This window comes from Rhinoraja longicauda, chromosome 25 (genome assembly GCF_053455715.1).
Source record: "Rhinoraja longicauda isolate Sanriku21f chromosome 25, sRhiLon1.1, whole genome shotgun sequence".
NCBI lineage: Eukaryota > Metazoa > Chordata > Chondrichthyes > Rajiformes > Arhynchobatidae > Rhinoraja > Rhinoraja longicauda.
The window spans coordinates 22,930,348-22,949,143 of NC_135977.1; the positions used below are offsets into that span (position 1 = coordinate 22,930,348).

At 41.7% G+C, this 18,796-nt stretch overlaps 1 protein-coding gene across 4 annotated transcripts in view; it reads left to right on the forward strand.

The window, feature by feature from the left end:
- kntc1 (kinetochore associated 1) overlaps positions 1–18,796 on the forward strand; it is a 110,763-nt gene that overhangs the window by 5,829 nt on the left and 86,138 nt on the right. Inside the window, exons 1-13 of one of the 4 annotated variants that reach the window (XM_078421675.1) lie at positions 1,695–2,046; positions 3,649–3,792; positions 5,333–5,453; positions 6,453–6,568; positions 8,005–8,077; positions 9,454–9,531; positions 13,114–13,148; positions 13,245–13,355; positions 14,636–14,726; positions 16,440–16,492; positions 16,596–16,708; positions 17,575–17,629; positions 17,825–17,923. In XM_078421675.1, coding sequence (XP_078277801.1) covers positions 3,661–3,792; positions 5,333–5,453; positions 6,453–6,568; positions 8,005–8,077; positions 9,454–9,531; positions 13,114–13,148; positions 13,245–13,355; positions 14,636–14,726; positions 16,440–16,492; positions 16,596–16,708; positions 17,575–17,629; positions 17,825–17,923 — 1,077 coding nt within the window. In that variant the 5' untranslated portion in view covers positions 1,695–2,046; positions 3,649–3,660. Of the gene's footprint in view, positions 1–1,694; positions 2,047–2,297; positions 2,349–3,055; positions 3,213–3,648; positions 3,793–5,332; positions 5,454–6,452; positions 6,569–8,004; positions 8,078–9,453; positions 9,532–13,113; positions 13,149–13,244; positions 13,356–14,635; positions 14,727–16,439; positions 16,493–16,595; positions 16,709–17,574; positions 17,630–17,824; positions 17,924–18,796 lie in introns of those variants that run through there. The other 3 variants (XM_078421677.1, XM_078421674.1, XM_078421676.1) reach the window with 3 other exon arrangements.

The window sequence follows — 18,796 nt, forward strand, 5'->3', positions numbered from 1 at the left end:
TGTGTTCTTTATTGTTTACTGTCGGACCCTGACGTGAGAGGACGCTGGCGCTGTTTGTTCGCCGCTTCTCTGGACAAATCTTTTGTTTGTTTGTTTGTTTTTATGTCTTGTTTGCTCTGTAAAGCGTCTTTGAGTTTCCTGAAAAGCGCTATATAAATTAAATGTATTATTATTATTATTATTATTATTAATATTCGCCCATCACCAATTTTATCTCTCTTCTCAACACAGTGTGAGGGTTAATTGTAAATTTGATATTTAAAAGATTTATAGAAGACCATGGTGGTTTCTGAAAGTGAAACATCTTGGGGACACAACCAAGTGGGAGGAGTATTTAATTGTCTTATGTACTGACAACAGAACAGTTATATTTTTGTTGCTGTTTAACTGCCCTGTAATTACAGATAATATATAATAATCAAAAATACGAGGTGCCCTAATAGTGAAAAAGACAAAGTCCATAGTGCAAAGTCTACACAGTCTAAAGAAGATCTTTAGTTGCTGAGGTTAGTGTTCTTTGGTGTTCAAGAGCCGGATGGTTGCTTGAAAGAAATGATGGGTAGCAAGGTGACGCTGGGATAGAGCTGCTGCCTTACAGTGCTTGCAGCGTTGGAGACCCAGGTTCGATCCTAACAATGGGTGCTGTCTATATGGAATTTGTACGTTCTCCCTGTGACCTACGATTTTCTCCAAGATCTTCCCACACTTCAAAGATGTACAGGTTTGTAGGCTAATTGGCTTGGTAAATGTAAAAAAAAAGATGACCCTAGTGTGGGTAGGATATTGTTAATGTGCGGGGATTGCTGGTCGGCGCGGAATCCGGTGAGCCGAAGGGCCTGTTTCTGCGCGGTATCTGTGAACTAAACTAAACTAAAATGTTCTTGAACCTGGTGGACACTGTTTTCAGGCTCAGACTTTTCAGTCTGAAGGAAGATCCCTGGCTAGAGATTGAGAGGTGGTGCAGGTGGCATCAATATACAAGTGATGCCCAAAGCAGCATGAATGATTTTAACTGTTCTAGGCAAGTTGTATGAATGGAACAAATTAATTGAATGTCTAATGCAGATCTGAACATTTATTTTTCACTACCATGTGCTCACGGCAATTCTCGAAGCTTTCTTAAATCACAAATATCAACTTGCTCAATTGACTCTTGCCTATTTTATTTATTATCTCCATTATTGGGATTTGTCGCTGGCAAGACCAACATTATCCATCTACGGTTACTTTTGAGAAGATGTTGGAGAGAGCTGCCTTCAGTGGGCCGACGGGTCTGTTTTCACCTTGTATCTCTAAACTAAACTAAACATAATTTCTGGGTCACTTCAAGTCACAGATGCAACCTTAACTTTGTACACTTCAAAGCACTTTTCTACATATATTTTTTTACATTCTAACAGTTTCTGCTATGGTTGATTTTTGCTGTTGATCATTAAAGTTTTTAAATTCTTCAATGGAAGATCTTTCTGCAAACATCTCAGAGAACCAGTTTTCTCCATGCTCCAAAAATTTCTAACAATAGTCAATCAATCAATAGTCATTTATTTGTCACATAAACATAAATGTGCAGTGAAATGAAAAATTACCCGCAGTTCAACAATAAGACCAATAAGAATAATCAATAAAAATGCAATAACACATACAATAATAAACCAACCAAACAAAAGAAACATCCATCACAGTGAGTCTCCTCCAGTCACTTCCTCACTGTGATGGAAGGCCAGAATGTCTTTTTCTCTTCCCTGCTGTCTTCTCCCGCGGTCAGGCTGTTGGAGTTGCCACGTCGGGGGGGTCATGGCTCCCGACATTGAAACGGAGAAAATCCCACGGCCTATTTCAGGCTGCGCCGGACGGTGAAAGGTCCGCGGCGGGCCGACCCAAGCCCCGCGATTCGGGGCGGGCGAAGACGCCGCTGCCGGAACTCCCGATGTCGGCCCCCACCCAGGGGCCTGCGGGCTTCCGACGTCCACGCGCCCCGCGCCGGAGCCTCCGGAGACGAGTTGCAGCCGCTCCCGCAGCCTCCGAAGGCATCCAGCACCGCAGGTGGTGAGTCCGGGCCGCGGGCTCTGCAAGCCAGAGCCCAGGTGGTCCCAGCCGGAGGCCGCCAGCTCCAGGTGCATGGCCGGCGGTAGGCCGCAGCGGGAACGGAGACACGACACAGAAACAAAGGTCGCGTCTCCGTTCGGGAGAGACAATGTTACAGTTCCCACCCCCCCCCAACATAACACACAACCGCAAACTACATCATATTAAACTACAATTAAGACATAAACAACAAAAATCCCATGCACCAGTAACATTTATAAATTGCATTTTAAACGCTGTAAAGAGGCAGAAAATCTGAAAAGGTGATTAATCAGCTAAATTAGTTTTTTTCCCCTGTAAAAAATATTCATTGTTTTGAATAATACTTTAATCTATAAGTTGTATCAAATATTAGGAGTCAAAAATGATAACCACAGTTATTCAGCAAAACAATATGTTTTCTATCTTATTAATTTATTAAAAATATAGTCTGACAGACACAAACAAGATAGAACCAATAATGCAAAATTCCTTTTGTCCATCCTTGCCTTGCTTTGGACATTGTATTCAGCTGGCAAATGCTTCACTCCTCTGAAAGCTCCAGGGTATTGATCCTCAATAGTTTTCAATTACAACGGCCATAATAGCAACAAAAAGATCAGTGTGAGAACGAAATCAACTTAATAATTTGTTACTGCACCTTATCACACAGAGCTTCTTCCCCTTTCTTCTGAGGTGGAATTGTTTTTTTGTAGATTGTTGATATCTAAATTCAAGAGAGCCTGGAATGCTGAGTTATTAATTCTATCCGAGGCTGAGAGAAATAAATCTCTTGAACTTCAAGGTTCATGAATTGGTAGCGTGGATCAGATCAACAGTTAAATTAGCATTGATCTTGTTGAATTGCAGCATTAGCCTTATTTTGCTCTGCTATTCTAATTGTTATGCTCTTTAAATGAAAAAACATATCTGTTGTCCAAACCAATAAAAAAGCAAGACTCTCATGTAAAATCTTGCAGTATAATATGTTATGTTCTTAGAAAGAACTATCAAATTAGTCCTAATCCTTTGCTCCTGTCCTGGGTTCCTGCAAATCATGACTTTTCAAGCATATGCCTGTGTCGTGGTTGACTCTGGGATCTATTTCAAGAGATTGCCAGTCTGATATTCTACCTCCCATAAACTCGGTAAACCAAAAATTTGAGTTCTTTATCTAAACTTATTGTGTCTGATTTACATTGTCTTTTGGTAGAATAATATTTCAATTCTCATCCTTGTTTGCAGATTTCCTCTTGACTTCTCTCCTGCAATTTCTGTAACCTCCTTCAGCCCCACATCAATCACACATTCGCACTCCTCCTTTGTTTCTTGAGTCCCTGGTTTTCTTTTGTCCACTTTCACCTGCTGAAACCCAATGTTCTGACTTGTCTCTATAAACTCCTGTACTAGTTCTTTTTTTAAAAGCTCCTTAAAATTAACTTCTTTGACAACCTTTTGGTTATCTAACAATCTTCCTGTAATAGTGCTCCTTTTGAAGCATCTTATGACTATTGGTATGTTAAAAGTGCCTTACAAATAGAAGTTAGTGATTGGCTGTCAGCACCTGTGCATTTTTTATTATAGCAATCGTTCAAGATGTGGAATGACGTTGAACTTCTCACAAACGATGACACCGGCAATGTCCGTTTGAACATTGAGACCAGGAAAGAGAGTGGAGCAGCCCTTTATCAAGTTGATACTATAGTTAAGATATCTGCTTCAATAACGGTAAGTGTATTTTGTGGGAGCACAGGGAAGAAATGCAATCACTTCAAACACACAGTAAAATTGTGGTTCTAATATGATATAAGCAGCTTATAAACCATCATTGTAATTGAATTGTAATTGACTACGTAACGTGGCATCTCGGCCATTTCAACCATCTGTATTACGTGTATCAAAACAGAAAACCACTTCAATAATTATTGGAAGCCCATTTATAAGCCTTTAGTTTGTTACAAGTTTTCAATTCACACTGAAACTGTTTGTGTTTTAATATTAATACAACTTGGAAATTGATGTGCAATACAAAGAGGGTGAGGGGTGGGTGAGGAGGGGGGATGGAGGGGGTGGGGATGGAGTGGGTGCGGGGGGTATGGGGGAGGAGGAGGGGGGTATGGGGGAGGCGGAGGGGGGGATGGAGTGGGTGAGGGGGTGGGGGGGACGAGGAGGGGGGTATGGGGGAGGAGGAGCAGGGGGGATCGAGTGGGGGAGGGGGGTGAGGGGGAGGGGGGTGGGGGGAGGAGGAGGGAGGAGGAGGGGGGTCGAGTAGGTGTGGGGGGAGGAGGGGGGTGGGGGGAGGAGGAGGAGGGGGTTCGAGTGGGTGATGGGGTGGGGGGGAGGAGGGAGGTGGGGGGAGGAGGAGGGGGGTCGAGTGGGTGATGGGGTGGGGGGGAGGAGGAGGATGGGGGTGGGAGGAGGAGGGGGGTCGAGTGGCTGCAGGTGGATGGGGGTGGGAGGAGGAGGAGGAGGGGGGTTGAGTGGGTGGAGGGGAGGGTTGGGGTAGTGGGGGAGGAGGGGGGGATAAGGGGGATTGAGTGGGGGTGGTTGAGGGTGCTACACCAATACAGAGAAGCTTTGGGTCCAGGGCTCACTCACTCACACCCTCTTCCCTTCCCTGTCCCCTCTCTACGAGGAATGGACCCAACGGGTCCACTTGATCTAGTATTTTATATATTACTAAAACTCTCATCTTGTGTGTTTGTGTATGTATGTATGTGTATATATATATATATATATATATATATATATATATATATATATATAGCAGCCACAGGGGTACACGGTAGCGCAACAATTTTAGGCCCACCTTACTCACCATTGTCCTGCGGTTCAAATGGTTGTTATATTTTTTAAGTTTTTCACTTTTTTAACTTTAAAAATCACCTTTTTAAACTTTAATAAATCCCTTTTCCTCTTTTCCTGGCCGTCAGCCGCGTTCAATATCACAATGGGACCTGCCCGTGTGACGGGAGCGGCGGCCATTGAGGGGAGGTGCCTATCTTCCTGCTCAAAGCGACGGCCATCGCCATCGAACTGCCGCTGCTGCTGAGCCGTCGAATGGAGAGCCCCTAAGAGTGGAGGGGGGGGGGGGTGAGGGTAGGAGGGGGGTTGAGGGGGGATGGAGTGGGTGAAGGGAGGGGAGGAGGAGGGGGGAGAAAGGGGGGATGAAGTGGGGGAGGGGAGGGTCCTACACCAATGCAAGAGAGCTTTAGTCCCAACGGGTCCACCTTGTTCTAGTAACATTTAAAATTCACTTATTATTCAGGTATCAGTCTGTCCTGAACTTCATGCCTACAGTAGCTCTGATGGCTGTGTGGTCGTTGTGGACCGGTCAGTACTTATTATGGACCAGATTTGTCAGTCTGTGCTGCTGCAGCTTCAGTTTGGTGAGTAATGTTGGCTAATTCATTATCTTGATTCTAGTTCAAAATATTCCAGAGAATTGGAGGAAAAAGACCCTCACAACAGATTCCAGTTGTGTAAGTGTTGCAGCAGTTAGCAGAAAAAATGATAAACATGCAGTGATAAAAGACATTTGGACAGGTACATGGATGAGAAAGGTCTAGCAATACAGGGATGTGGGCCCAACGTCGGCAGGTGTGACTAGTGTAGAAGGGACATTCTTGTTCAGCATGGGCCGAAAGGCCTGATTCCATGCTGTATGATTATAATCATGTTATTTTTTAACTATCATTGTGATGAGGAAGGATTTGTTGAATTGTATTGAAGCTGCAAATGTGCCAAAACTCTAAGTAGGTATCTGTTACTTTTAAATGCAGTCTTTATCGCTTGGTATGAGAGAGTAATCTGTCTTTGATCCAGTTAAATTTCAAATTCTTCAATTTCCTTTCCAGCCAGTGAGTAAGGATTGATATCTTGATTGTTTTATGCTGGGGGAAGTGTGGTTTTTGTAAAACTGTCCTAAGCTGTTTCCACAAAGAGCTATGTACGTGGGATTTTAAGATAACTTGCGATTTGAAAGATGCACACACAAGTGATTCCATTAGTGCATGGTTCTACCACGACTAGTTTCTCTTTCCTCCTGAGAGCTCTGATAAATTGGGGGCATTGGGCACTGGTTCAATTTTTCCTCTTCATGTTTATAGAAAGTTGCTGGGGTACAGTCCGATAGGACTGGTTATTCTGTTTCAGTTGCTGCCTTTCTTGTGTGGAACTGTATGATTGTGTTTTGATAGATTATTTAATTGCGATTTAAAATCATTTGGAAATTAATGTAATTGGACAATATAATTTCTGCATCCCAATTATAACTCCATTCTGGAGCATTTTCAGATCGTGATTTCCTGGAGAATCTGCATCTCTCTGCTTTAAGGTGGTCTTAATTTAATATACTGTATTTGATTTTTCTGCTGTGTCAATTGTAGATACTGAAGTGGATGTAGTGGCACTTTGTCAGGAAGGACAGTTTCTGATGATTGGAGAAAGAAATGGAAATTTCCATCTATTGCATGTGAAATCCAGACAAACGCTATTAACCAATGTAAGTTGTCATTTACTCTTATAGTTCTTGGCCCCCTCCTCTTCATCCTGTACCAGTTCCCCCTTGGTCAATTAATCCGCCGTCATGGTCTCAAGTTCCACTGCTATGCCGATGATATCCAGCTCCTCATCTCCACCAAGTCAATCTCCACCACTACGCACTCTACCCTGACAAACTGCATCACTGAAATAAAATCTTGGCTTCAATTCAATTTTCTCAAACTCAATTGCGACAAATCTGAAATCATCATCATTGGACCAAAAACCCGCACCAAATCCACCCACAACTTCACCCTCAATATTGATGGTTTCCCAGTATCCACCTCCCCTCACATCCGGAATCTTGGAATCATCCTTGATCAAACCCTCTCCTTCAACAAACACATCAAGCACATCATCAAGACAGCCTTCTTCCACCTCAAAAACATCGTCCGTCTCCGTCCATCCCTCTCCTCCACAGCTGCTGAAACCCTCATCCACGCCTTCATCACCTCCCGTCTGGACTACTGCAACAGCCTATGGTTCACCCTCAAAAATCATCAACAAACTCCAACACATCCAGAACTCCGCTGCCCGTCTACTCACCCACTCCCCGATCCGTGACCATATCACCCCCGTCCTTTACAAGCTCCACTGGCTCCCCATCCCCCAGAGAATCCAGTACAAAATCCTCCTCATGACATACAAAGCCCTCCATAACCTGGCCCCATCCTACCTGACTGACCTCCTCCACAGACACACTCCCACCTGTACCCTCCGCTCTGGTGCTGCTAACCTCCTGTCCCCCCCCATCCGGACCAAACTCAGATCCTGGGGGGACAGGGCTTTCTCCATCGCTGCTCCCACCCTCTGGAACTCACTACCCCAAACCGTCAGAGACTCCTCCTCACTCACCACATTCAAAACATCACTGAAGTCTCATCTGTTCAGCACTGCCTTCAATCACTGACCGTTACCTCTCCTTCTTTTTCCTTTTCTCTTCGTTAACTTATTTATCTACTTATTTTCTTTTATGTCTTAGTAAACCTTGTAAAGCGTCTTTGAGTGTTAGAAAAGTGTTATATAAATGTAATGTATTATTATTATTATTATTATTATTATTATAGTTGGAAGTAATTGAGAAGTCTTTTGTTAACATTCCAAAAAGCATCTCATTAACCTTCTGATTCAACTTCCTTGATCTTGAGAGTTCAGATTAATTTAGTTTGCAAATAGTTGCTCTGACAAATTGACTTCAAGTGCAAATTCATCCCATGATAAGTGTTTGATTACTCTTTTAGGAGTAAGGTATGAACCATTTACTATATTATAGCATCATACAAAATTATTAATTTGCATTGTTGTTACTTGTAGAAATGTTTAATCAATTATTTTAGAAGCTAGCATTGAATTATGCTATAACCAAGACCATTTACAGATTTTTTTGTCTCTTGGCAGTCATTGATAAAGAACTCTTCGAAAGGGAAGACTTACCTATGTCTTACTTTAAAGGAAGAAGTCCCTCATTCAGGTGCCATTCAATTCTTTCAATTTTGTGGAACAATTGTTTTTGTTTAACAAGAAATAGGTTCAAGAATATTTTTCTTTCTCTTATATTTACTTTATTTTAATAACCAAATATTGTCAGAGAAATCAGAGATGACTGTTTTCTCAAATGTCTGGTCTAGCCAGGTGTCTACTGTACATTCAATGAATTTTTAAAAGACTGACTAATTTTACAAAAAAACTACAGGAACTTTTCCTGACTGGAATAGAACTTTCTACATTAAACTCTGTTTGGTTTTGGCGATGCTGTTCATGTGGAGATCAGCCAGATCTGCCTTAATCGCTGCAATGAATGAAAGATAATTAACAGCCAAACCATCCTGGTATCATAAGCTACACATTTCAGATTCAGTGTCTTTAGTCTCTTGCTTGTGAATCCTACAAGAGTTCACCATTATTGCCCGATACATTATTTGTTTGTGTTTTGGGTTGGACAACGTCTGTGGAAGGAAATGGACAAACAATGTTTCTGGACACAAAGTGCTGGAGTAACTTAGTGAGTCGGGCAGCATCTCTGGAGAACATAGTTGATGTTTCGGGTCAGGGCCCTTTAGACTGAATCGTCATCTATCCATGTTCTCCAGAGATGCTGCCTGACCCTCTGTGTTACTCCTGCACTTTGTGTCCTTTTGTGTAAACCAGCATCTCCATTTCCTTGTTTGTACTGAACAATGTTTTTGCTTAGGTCACTTCGTCAGACGGAGTCCCTCCAGCAGTTCGTTTTTTGCTCAGGATTCCAGCGTCTGCTTTATCTTGTGAATTGGTTCTGAATTATTACTTTGTACCTTTTGTATAGTTTGTGCTCATAACTGGACACAGTACTCCACCTGCAGACAAATTGAAGTAATGTACAAGTTTAGCTTTCTATTTTATATCATTAGTTATTAATCAAGAGATAACAAATATCTGCCTATGTGCAGGTCAAGAGTCCATTATTTTTCTTGCATTTAAAATGTAAACATTAAAAATATTTTTTACTTCCCATTCTTGCTTAAATATCTTATTTTACATGTTTTCTATATTGCACATTGTGCTGCTCTTTCTGTACATAATGTTCAATTTAGAATAATCTTCCGCTCATCTGTATGAATTATTCAACTTTGTTTAGTTTACAACTGTAACTGACAGTAAACGCCTGGGATAAGCTGAACCTCGAGCATCATTTGTTATAAGAAAATAACCAGATGCTGGTACAATTCGAAGGTATTTATTCACAAAATGCTGGAGTAACTCAGCAGGTCAGGCAGCGTCTCAGGAGAGAAGGAAAGGAGGAATCTTGTTATAAGAATTTCATTGAAGTGAAGTTTCACTGCTGGTATACCTTTTCTTTCCTTTTTTTAGGCACCTACTACGTGGCCCTACTAAGCAACAATGGTTTCTTTTGGGTTTCATGTCTTCAGCTTGCCAAACTTCAGGAAGGTAAAATACTAGCATTGCAATTAAAGGCAAAGTACAAGGTAGTACGGGTAAAGTAGAGTTTAGTCAAGCTGGTGAAGAAGGCATTTGGTGAGCTTGCCTTCATTCAATGGGGCACTGAATACAAGAGTTGGAATGTCATGTTACGGCTGTACATGATGTTGATGAGACTATCCCTGGAATATTGTGAGCCCTGCTATAAGGTTGTGCTTAAACTGGAGAGGGTGCAGAAATGTTTCACAAGGATGTTGCTTGACTGAAGCCCTTGATTGATTGATGAAAACAGACCCTTCAGCTCACTGAGACCATACTTCTGTTGATCACTCGTTCACGTTAGTTCTATGTTATCCCACCTTTGCAGCCACTCCCAGCATAGTGCGGGCGATTTACAGAGGCTCATTAACCTACAAACCCGCATGTCTTTGGGAGGTAGTCACAGAGAACGAGCAAATTCCACACAGATAACATTCACTGTCAAGGCTGCACCCAGGTCACTGGCGCTACGAAGCAGCAACTCTACCAACTGCACCATCATGTCACTTTACTTTAGCGATAGTGAGAATGGATATGCTTAGACTGTTTTGCTTCTAACGTGAAGGAGGCTGAGGGGTAAGCGTAATGTCATGAGGGGCATAAATAAGGTGGATGGTTAGTCTTTTTCTATCTGAAGGGAAGTCTAAAGCTACAGAACATGCATTTGAAGTGAGAGAGAAAAAGTTTAAAGATTTAACCTGAGGGATACAGAGGCTGGTGGGGGTCTGGAACAAGCTGCCAGAGGAAGTGGTAGAGGAGGGTACAATTACAAAGTTTAAAAGATATTTGGACAGGTACATGGATAGGAAAGGTTTGGAGGTACATTGGCGAAATAGGACTAGCTCAGGAAAGATCGGCAATATTGCCAGGCCAGGACAACCCCTGCAACTCCGACCCCAGTGCTCCTGCCAGAACAATAGGCATTTCTGTCCATGTTAAGACTCAACATTTTTAACAACTTTGGACTTTAATCATACAAAGTGGCACCAGAAATGCGACAACTCTTGTGTACTGCTTTAGTGTAATCTACTATTCCTACACTATTGTACTTAAGTATGATTGTGCCTATTATACATTTGTACTGAAATGTATGCAAAAAATGTCAATGTACCCAGGTACTTGAGACAATAAAACACTATTGAATTGAATCATTGAACCCCTTGGTGAGCATGGATAAAGGGCCTTTGTGCATGCTGCATCACAAGTCTCGATGAGTACACAGATACTGTGACATCCTATGTCAGTTTTTGCGAGGACAGTTGCATTCCCACGGATCTGGTTCAACAACAACAAGCCCTGGTTCACAGCAGAACTCGGACAGCTCCACCAGTCAAAAGATGAGGCCTACAGGAGCGGGGAATCATTGAACCCCCTTGGTGAGCATGGATAACGGGCCTTTGTGCATGCTGCATCAAATCCATGACTCTAAATGATAATGGAAAGCATAAAAATGAAGTGTGATTGTTTGGAGATGTGCATGAACATCCAAGTTCCACAACCTGTTTGCAACCTCCTGTATACTTGTGCATCATCCTTTCCACTCGCATAAAATACTTCTCACTTTCCATTAATCCTAGTTATTCTGATACCTGCATTATTCTGATTCTGTAATACCTGCCTAATTTAAGTGTGTTGCTGGGGATAACAGTGACAGTGCCTTTTGTTTAATCTGTGCTTGGATGACTTTGGAGAGGGGTTAATTTGGAAGTCCAGTTGGGGGATAAGATTAACTTGCAAGTTCCACATGCCTATGGTCCCAGGATTCACTCTCAAGACCTCGTCCCAGAATTCTACGTATTCTTAAGAATAAGAGGTTTCCCACAGCCCATGTCCAATGACTACAGTACTTGTAATGTCTTGAGACATATGGAACTCTCATTTCGCTGCTCTAGATATTGCTTTCTCATTTACATTACAACCGCTTTCTCTTAACTGTTGGTGCCTGAGTCCTACCTTTGAATTCCAAGCTTCCTCCTGAATGTTTCTACTGAATGGCATCTGTCTTCTCCAACTCAGTTTTAGTTTTATATTGCTTCATCTGGGGGTCGGCGATGGACCGGGTGCGACGAGCCACAATGCACAAGTTGGCAGATAACGGGGGTAAAAGCGTGCCCAACGTCGCCCTCTTCCTGATGGCCACCTTCGTGTGTGGCTGCATCAGGCGGAGCGTAGAGCCAAGGCACGTGGGCACCAAGTGCCACTACCTGCTGAGGTTCTACCTGTCCCTGGTGTTGCGAAGGATGGGTCTGGCGCAGATGCCATGCAATGTGCCAGTCAGCTGGACATTGCCGCACCATCTGTCGCTCGTGGAAAGGTTCTTCCGGACCAACACCTTTGACCGCAAGTCCATCGGGCAGTGGTCAGCACGGAACGTCCTGCAGGCACTGGAGGGGAATGACTCCATGGATCTTGTGGCGTGGTTCCCAGAGCAGACTGCCCAGCTTGTCTGGCAAAATGCCTCATCGCCAGAACTCACCAACAAGCACCAAGACCTGGCTTGGCTGGCGGTGAGAGGAGCCCTCCCAGTCAGATCCTTCCTGCACCGCCGGAACCTCACTACCAGCGCACGCTGCCCTCAGGACGGCTGCTATGGAGAGGAGACGGTGGCCCACCTCTTCACAGAGAGTCTGGAGAGGTTTGCAGGGGTCCCTGTCACGATTCATTCCGAGCAGCTCCGTCACAGAGGACTCTGTGATCTACGGACTGTTCCCAGGGACGCATTCGGAGACTGACATCGAGTGCTGCTGGAAGGTCATCAACTCGGTAAAAGACGCTCTTTGGTCTGCCCGATCCTTGTTGACCTCCCAGCGGAGCGATCTGTCCGTCAAGGAATGTTGCCGACTGGCCCGCTGCAGACTGCAGGAGTACGTGCTGAGGGACGCACTGAAGCTCGGTGCAGCCAACGCCAAGGCCCTGTGGGGGAGGACCACAGTCTAGGGTCCTTCCGCTGCTGGACATGGGGGGCAGGGTGTGGTGGAGACGCCCCTCCAAATAAGGCATACTGGGTAAATGTCTGTAAATTTGGAAGTGAATGCCCGTATCGAATGTGTAACCTCCGGAAATGTCGGATGGGTTTGTTTATAAAAGATGTTTTGTAAGCAAATATTTATTACTTGAATAAAGTATTTTTTGATATATATATATTAAAAAAAAAGTTTTAGTTTTATATTTATATATATATACTAGACCAAGTTGGGCCCAAACCTCTCCTGCGTTGGTGCAGCTCCCCCTCCACCCTTCGCTCCCCTTCCCCTCTCCCCACACTCCATCCCCCTCAACCCCCCTTATCCTCCCCATCCATTCCTCCCGAGGAGATAGATTTAAACTTTAAAATGTGAATAACTTTAAAAATATAACACCGATTTCAACGAAACTTCTTCCATTAGCACCAAAGGGACGACGGTAAGGTGGGCCTAAAATAGTCGCGCTATCGTGTACCATTTTGGCTGTAGTTCAGAAACATACGAGAGTTTTAGTATATAGATGTATATATAGTAATTCTAAAATTTCAGTACTATTTATTTATGATGCTTTGCATTTTTTTTTTTACAGCAATTGAGATGAAGGATTTCAATGCTATAAAAACTGTAAGATCTCTAGATTTTCTAAAGATTATCTTTTAATACTACTATATTGAAGGTATATTGCAGTTAATTTCAAAATGTATTTTCTCTTCATATTAGTTGAAGGAACAAATGAAGATTAGGTTTGTGCAGACTGAAGATAAGCACACAGTTGGCTGTACCTTTGCAGCGATCACTAGTTTGAAACGCAATATTAAACTGCTTGTTGGGGTAAGTGGGATCTTCTTTTAGATTTGGCATTAGTTATTTGTCACCTTTAACTGTTTTCAGGGTCCTCAATAAAGTATTCTATGTAACAGTGATCTGAATTGGAAGTTTCTGATTTAAACTCTACAGTGCATGGGCAAATTACTTAAACGCTTATAAATTCAAATCTGTACCCACAGAGTGAAATCATTGAGCATTTGATGTGTTGCAAGGGTTCTTGCAGTTATCTATTGTAATTAGTGAAAGATCTGCACCGATTGATTCCAGTTGCTTCTCAGCATTTTGTTCTGGTTACAGCTGGGAAAACTTTCACTAAAAAAGGTGGCTTCTTTGGGTGTAGATTGCCTTGTTTCGTATTTATTCACAAAATGCTGGAGTAACTCAGCAGGTCAGGCAGCATCTCGGGAGAGAAGGAATGGGCGACGTTTCGGGTCGAGACCCTTAGACTGATGTCAGGGGGGCGGCACAAAGGAAGGATATAGGTGGAGACAGGAAGATAGAGGGAGATCTGGGAAGGGGGAGGGGAAGAGAGGGACAGAGGAACTATCTAAAGTTGGAGAAATCGATGTTTCATACCACTGGGCTGCAAGCTGCCCAGGCGAAATATGAGGTGCTGTTCCTCCAATTTCCGGTGGGCCATATTTACCTCATATTTCGCCCGGAAACGTCGCCCATTCCTTCTCTCCCGAGATGCTGCCTGACCTGCTGAGTTACTCCAGCATTTTGTGAATAAATACCTTCGATTTGAACCAGCATCTGCAGTTATTTTCTTATACGCCTTGTTTCGTATGATGTGTTTTTGTTATTATAAATCAGAACTAGAAGATAATCTCTGGAAAAAGTTGAGCACATTAGATCAGAAGTGTCAATATACAACTCCGTGAGAGAATAGGCGATCTGCAGTTGTAAATCAGTTTAGTTCCAGAGGAGCCCTTTTCTGGGTGATTTCAATAATTTTTCTAGGATTTAACAATTTGCTTGTTCAGTATTCCATGCATGTGCTAAACATTTGAGGCCTCCACTACTGGCACATCAGCTACAGTTACTTGCCCAGGTTAAATTTCCCACACCTATCATCACTTCACCCAAGAAGTACAGGAGCATGGAAACTTCACTTAAATATGCATAGTGCAAAAAGCAATTGCAGTAATATGTTTAAATAACCTTTGTAGTTTCATTACCTTCTTATAAATAGATCTATTTTGTATGGTTTTATTTTCCCTGCTGAAATTTTGTATATCTGCAGCAGAGAAATTATTATATTGATATGTAATGTGTTTCAGGGTACAGGTGATAGTGTATTGTCAACATGGAACATGAATGATGTCAAGGAATTGGAGGCCAGTCATGTTGTTGATTCATCCATAATGAAAGGTAAATAAAATTTAAATATATTGAAGCATCACTTTGGAAACCATTTACCATTCTAACCGATTTTTTAAAGTAATAACTTGCTGACCGTTTTATTTCTTTGTTTTGTGCAATGAGTATTATTCACACTGTCCCTTTAATGATATTTTCCTTGATGAGAAACGAGTCTGTTGCAATCTCCACATCTAACATAATTATCAATTCTTCAGGGGGACCTTGGTGCATATTTAGAGACTCTTTTTTGGATAATGTTTCCTTATGCCTCCTTGTGCTTTAAATAATAATAGCTGATCTATCAGCTAACACTGGGATTTGTTCTGCTTTCTCAAATTCATGTCGCTTAATTAACGAGCCTCTTTATTTTGGCAAAATAATTTGTGGTCTTCAAAACGGTCGCACTGGGAAGTGGGTGCCAATATTGCAAATAATCAATTGCTATACATATGAATGAAATCATTCATTACATTTTCCCTTCTCTGAAGAGGAAATAGCCTCAGGCATATCATCATGCTGCAAAAGCAAAGCATGATAGGACTGTTCAGATTAAAAATCTACCTCTTCAAGTTGATGCAGCACGAACATGTCAATGAGGATATGCGTTGACTAAGATCTCAGTGTGGATATTGTCATCAGAATGAAACATTGGACCACATAGCTGACATCCTACTGACTTCCAGTTATCTGCAGCACTGGCTCCTCCCCACCATTATGCTTTTTTGCTATGTTAACATCCCCATCTCATTCAGTGCATGATGCCTCCCTCCTATTCTTATTGGATTTGCCTAAATGGTGAAGATTAAGGACATCAGTAAATATCATATGTTGCCTCTTGAATGCCTGACCTCTATGTGAGTTAGCCATGTTGGTGTGTGTGTGTTTTCCTTTAAATGAAGGTATCTGACCGTGACATGTCTGCTAAGATCAGAAAACATTTTGCAGTGTTGCTCTCTGGTGTGGGTAATGTTGCTTTGGCAGAATATCACCATGATTATCTCCCCCTAACCTCTTAACTGGATCATCTGTCACCACTCAACATCCTCCCTTCTCAAGACCTCGTACAAGATCTCATTCCATGCATCTTTGGCATTAATGTACAGCTCCAAGTCCTGTGAGGTGAATTGGGAGTGTTCCCTCTGCCCAGCAGCCTCCCAGTACATTTGCTTTTATTGTATCTATCTGCACTTGCTGCTGGGTGTGTCTTTTACAATCCATCACCCCTGTGCAGCAAAATGTGTGCAGATATGTGGTTGTATGCTTGGTAAAACAGTGAAGGTCCTGTTTTATCATGTAATTCTAGATGGAAAAACACTGCAATGCATTTAGTATTTCAAAAATGTTGATGGCTCATGTAGGGATTTATTTGCAGGAAAAGTTTATGGGTGTTCGAACTATATTTAGCCTGCTCAATGTGCTTCTAAAATGTCTCAGTATCTTACAACTTGCTGTTCTGTTGAGTCTTCTGATGATCTCATTCAGTCTATAGTTGAAATGAAAGTGTAAGAATGTAATGTTTGCAAGAATTAAAATTAAACAAGTTGAAGGTTAAAAATGTACTAAACAACCATGAGGTTTGTATTAAAATTACTCGTCTTTTTTGTGTAGCTTTTATGGTTGGAGCAAGGAAGGAAGGAACATTAATTTTTCAAAACAAAGTTTTTAATTATCTTTCGTACTTTTTCAATCAAGATATTCAAACTGATTTTTTTCTAAATATAGGTGTTAAGAACTGTCAAATTCTTGGGGATACAATATTTATCCTGGACGACACTGTAAGTTTAATTGACTACTAAACAAAATTAAATATTTACTGATTTACCTTATTTTAAATCCTGTCTGTTAAATAAATTCTAATGGCCTAATTCTTTGTTTCAGTATGTCCTCAGTATGTGGGATGCCCATGCCCTTGTCATGATCTGGTCATGGCCCTCGGTTCAAATACAAGATTTTTTTGTGACTACAGAGGGCCATTCTGCTGTTATTACCAAGTACGATATTAAAACAATGTGCTGATGTTGTAATGTTGGCTTGTATTAGTGATTTTAGACTTTTCAATTCAGTTAATCAATTTTGTCACATGAAATAATGTTTCTTTTCCTCCAGAATGTAGCAGATGATTTGGATTATTTGAAGAAACCTTAACAATCTTTGGTTACTGCTGATGATATAATTCTCGCTCTGCTTTGCTATCAAATTGAAGCAGTTCGGAAGAATATATTTACTGCAGTTACTGAGTTTCCAGGAAATAAAGATTTAATTTAGCATGTTTCACTGGAAGTTTTGAGTGAGAGTTGAAAAGGACAAGCAGACTATGCACACTATTGCGGACATGCAATCTTCATGAAATGCTACCCATGGATTTTTAAAAGTATAGAAAATAGACGGTTTAGATTGTCAATACTACCAAATCATACATGTTGCTTACATTACTGTGAACATCATTCTTGTCCATTTCCATCGAACTTTGTCAGCAAAACCTCTTGCTATTAAGCAGTATATCTGCTGATTCACTTTGTGCAATTTTATAGGGTGTGTGTGTGTGATATTCTTTGTATTCAAACTCTAGTCTCTTGTAAAATTCTATTCCTTTTTCATCTATTATTAGATGTATCATCATTTATGTAGACCCCAAGGTCTGCAATTCCTTACCTACATCTTTCCATCCTCTGCCTTTAAAAAGTACACTTTGTCCAAGCAAATAGTTATTTCTCCTGGTGCCTCCATGTACCTCAGCATTTTTTCTGCATGCCTCTGATGTGCATTGGGATATTTCTTCAGCATTAAAGGTGGTGTTAATAAATGTAAGTAGTTATTGATACAGAATTATATCTAATTTAATATTATCTCTTCATAGGCAAGGGATAGCTAACTTGAAACTTGTGGCTTTGACAGTCCCAGTGAACAACGAGGTAAAATTTTATGTAGTTTCCCAATGTTTTCAACTGATGCTTGGTTGTTGCCCTGTGAAATGTATTCTTATTGAACATCAATCCAAATTTAAGTGCTTTGAAAGACATAATAATTAAATCAGAGGTAACTTCAGCAAAGTTCTAGTGTTTTGTTCCCAAAATTTAAGTGAAATATGATTGTGTGATTATTTACAGATGAGAAACCTCGTGGTTTACTCATTGCCCACAATGAAACTACTGTACTCTTTGGAAGTGGCAAATGTTTCGGCTCTGGTTCAAACAGATGTTGGTCAGGTAAGGGAAGCTCAGGAATATATCCTCAGTAATTTGAAACTACCTTTTCACTTTGAAGTAAGTCACTAAGAATTATTGTAACTTTACATTTCCAAGTAAGAACAATTTGTTTTCTGTTTACGAATGAATTTGTTTGCAATCAATTTATCATGCATTTAATTTTACATTGTTGACTGCAAAACAATAAACAATGCCCATTTTATAATTTGTTTATTCAGGAATTTATTCATAATTTTATAACCATTTTCTCATTCCTATAATTGCATATTCAATTCAGGGAAGCAACCACAAGTCTCGATGAGTACACAGATACTGTGACATCCTATGTCACCTTTTGCGAGGACAGTTGCATTCCCACGGATCTGGTTCAACAACAACAAGCCCTGGTTCACAGCAGAACTCAGACAGCTCCACCAGTCAAAAGATGAGGCCAACAGGAGCGGGGACCTCTACAGGCAGGCCAAGTACAAGCTGAGAAGAGGAATCAGAGCTGCCAAGGAAAGGTACTCTGAGAAGCTGAGGAGCAAGTTCTCAGCTAATGACCCTTCTTCAGTTTGGAAGGGCTTGTAAGAAATCACCAGCTCCAAGAGGAAAACCCCATGCTCCTTGGACAATCGTCAGCTGACCAACGACCTGAATGCGTTCTACCGCAGGTTCGAGAAACAGAAACAGAACCCTGGGACCCCCACCCCCAATCACCACTTCACACGTACTCAAAGACTGACTCCAGTTTGCAAAGACTGGATCCGTCCAACCCACTCCTCCCCAAGCAGCAATTCACACCTACTCAGAGACTGGCTGGAGTTTGCAAAGACTGGCCCTTCCCCCCCCCCCCACACCCCTCTGCAATCACCAATTTGCACATCCTCACAG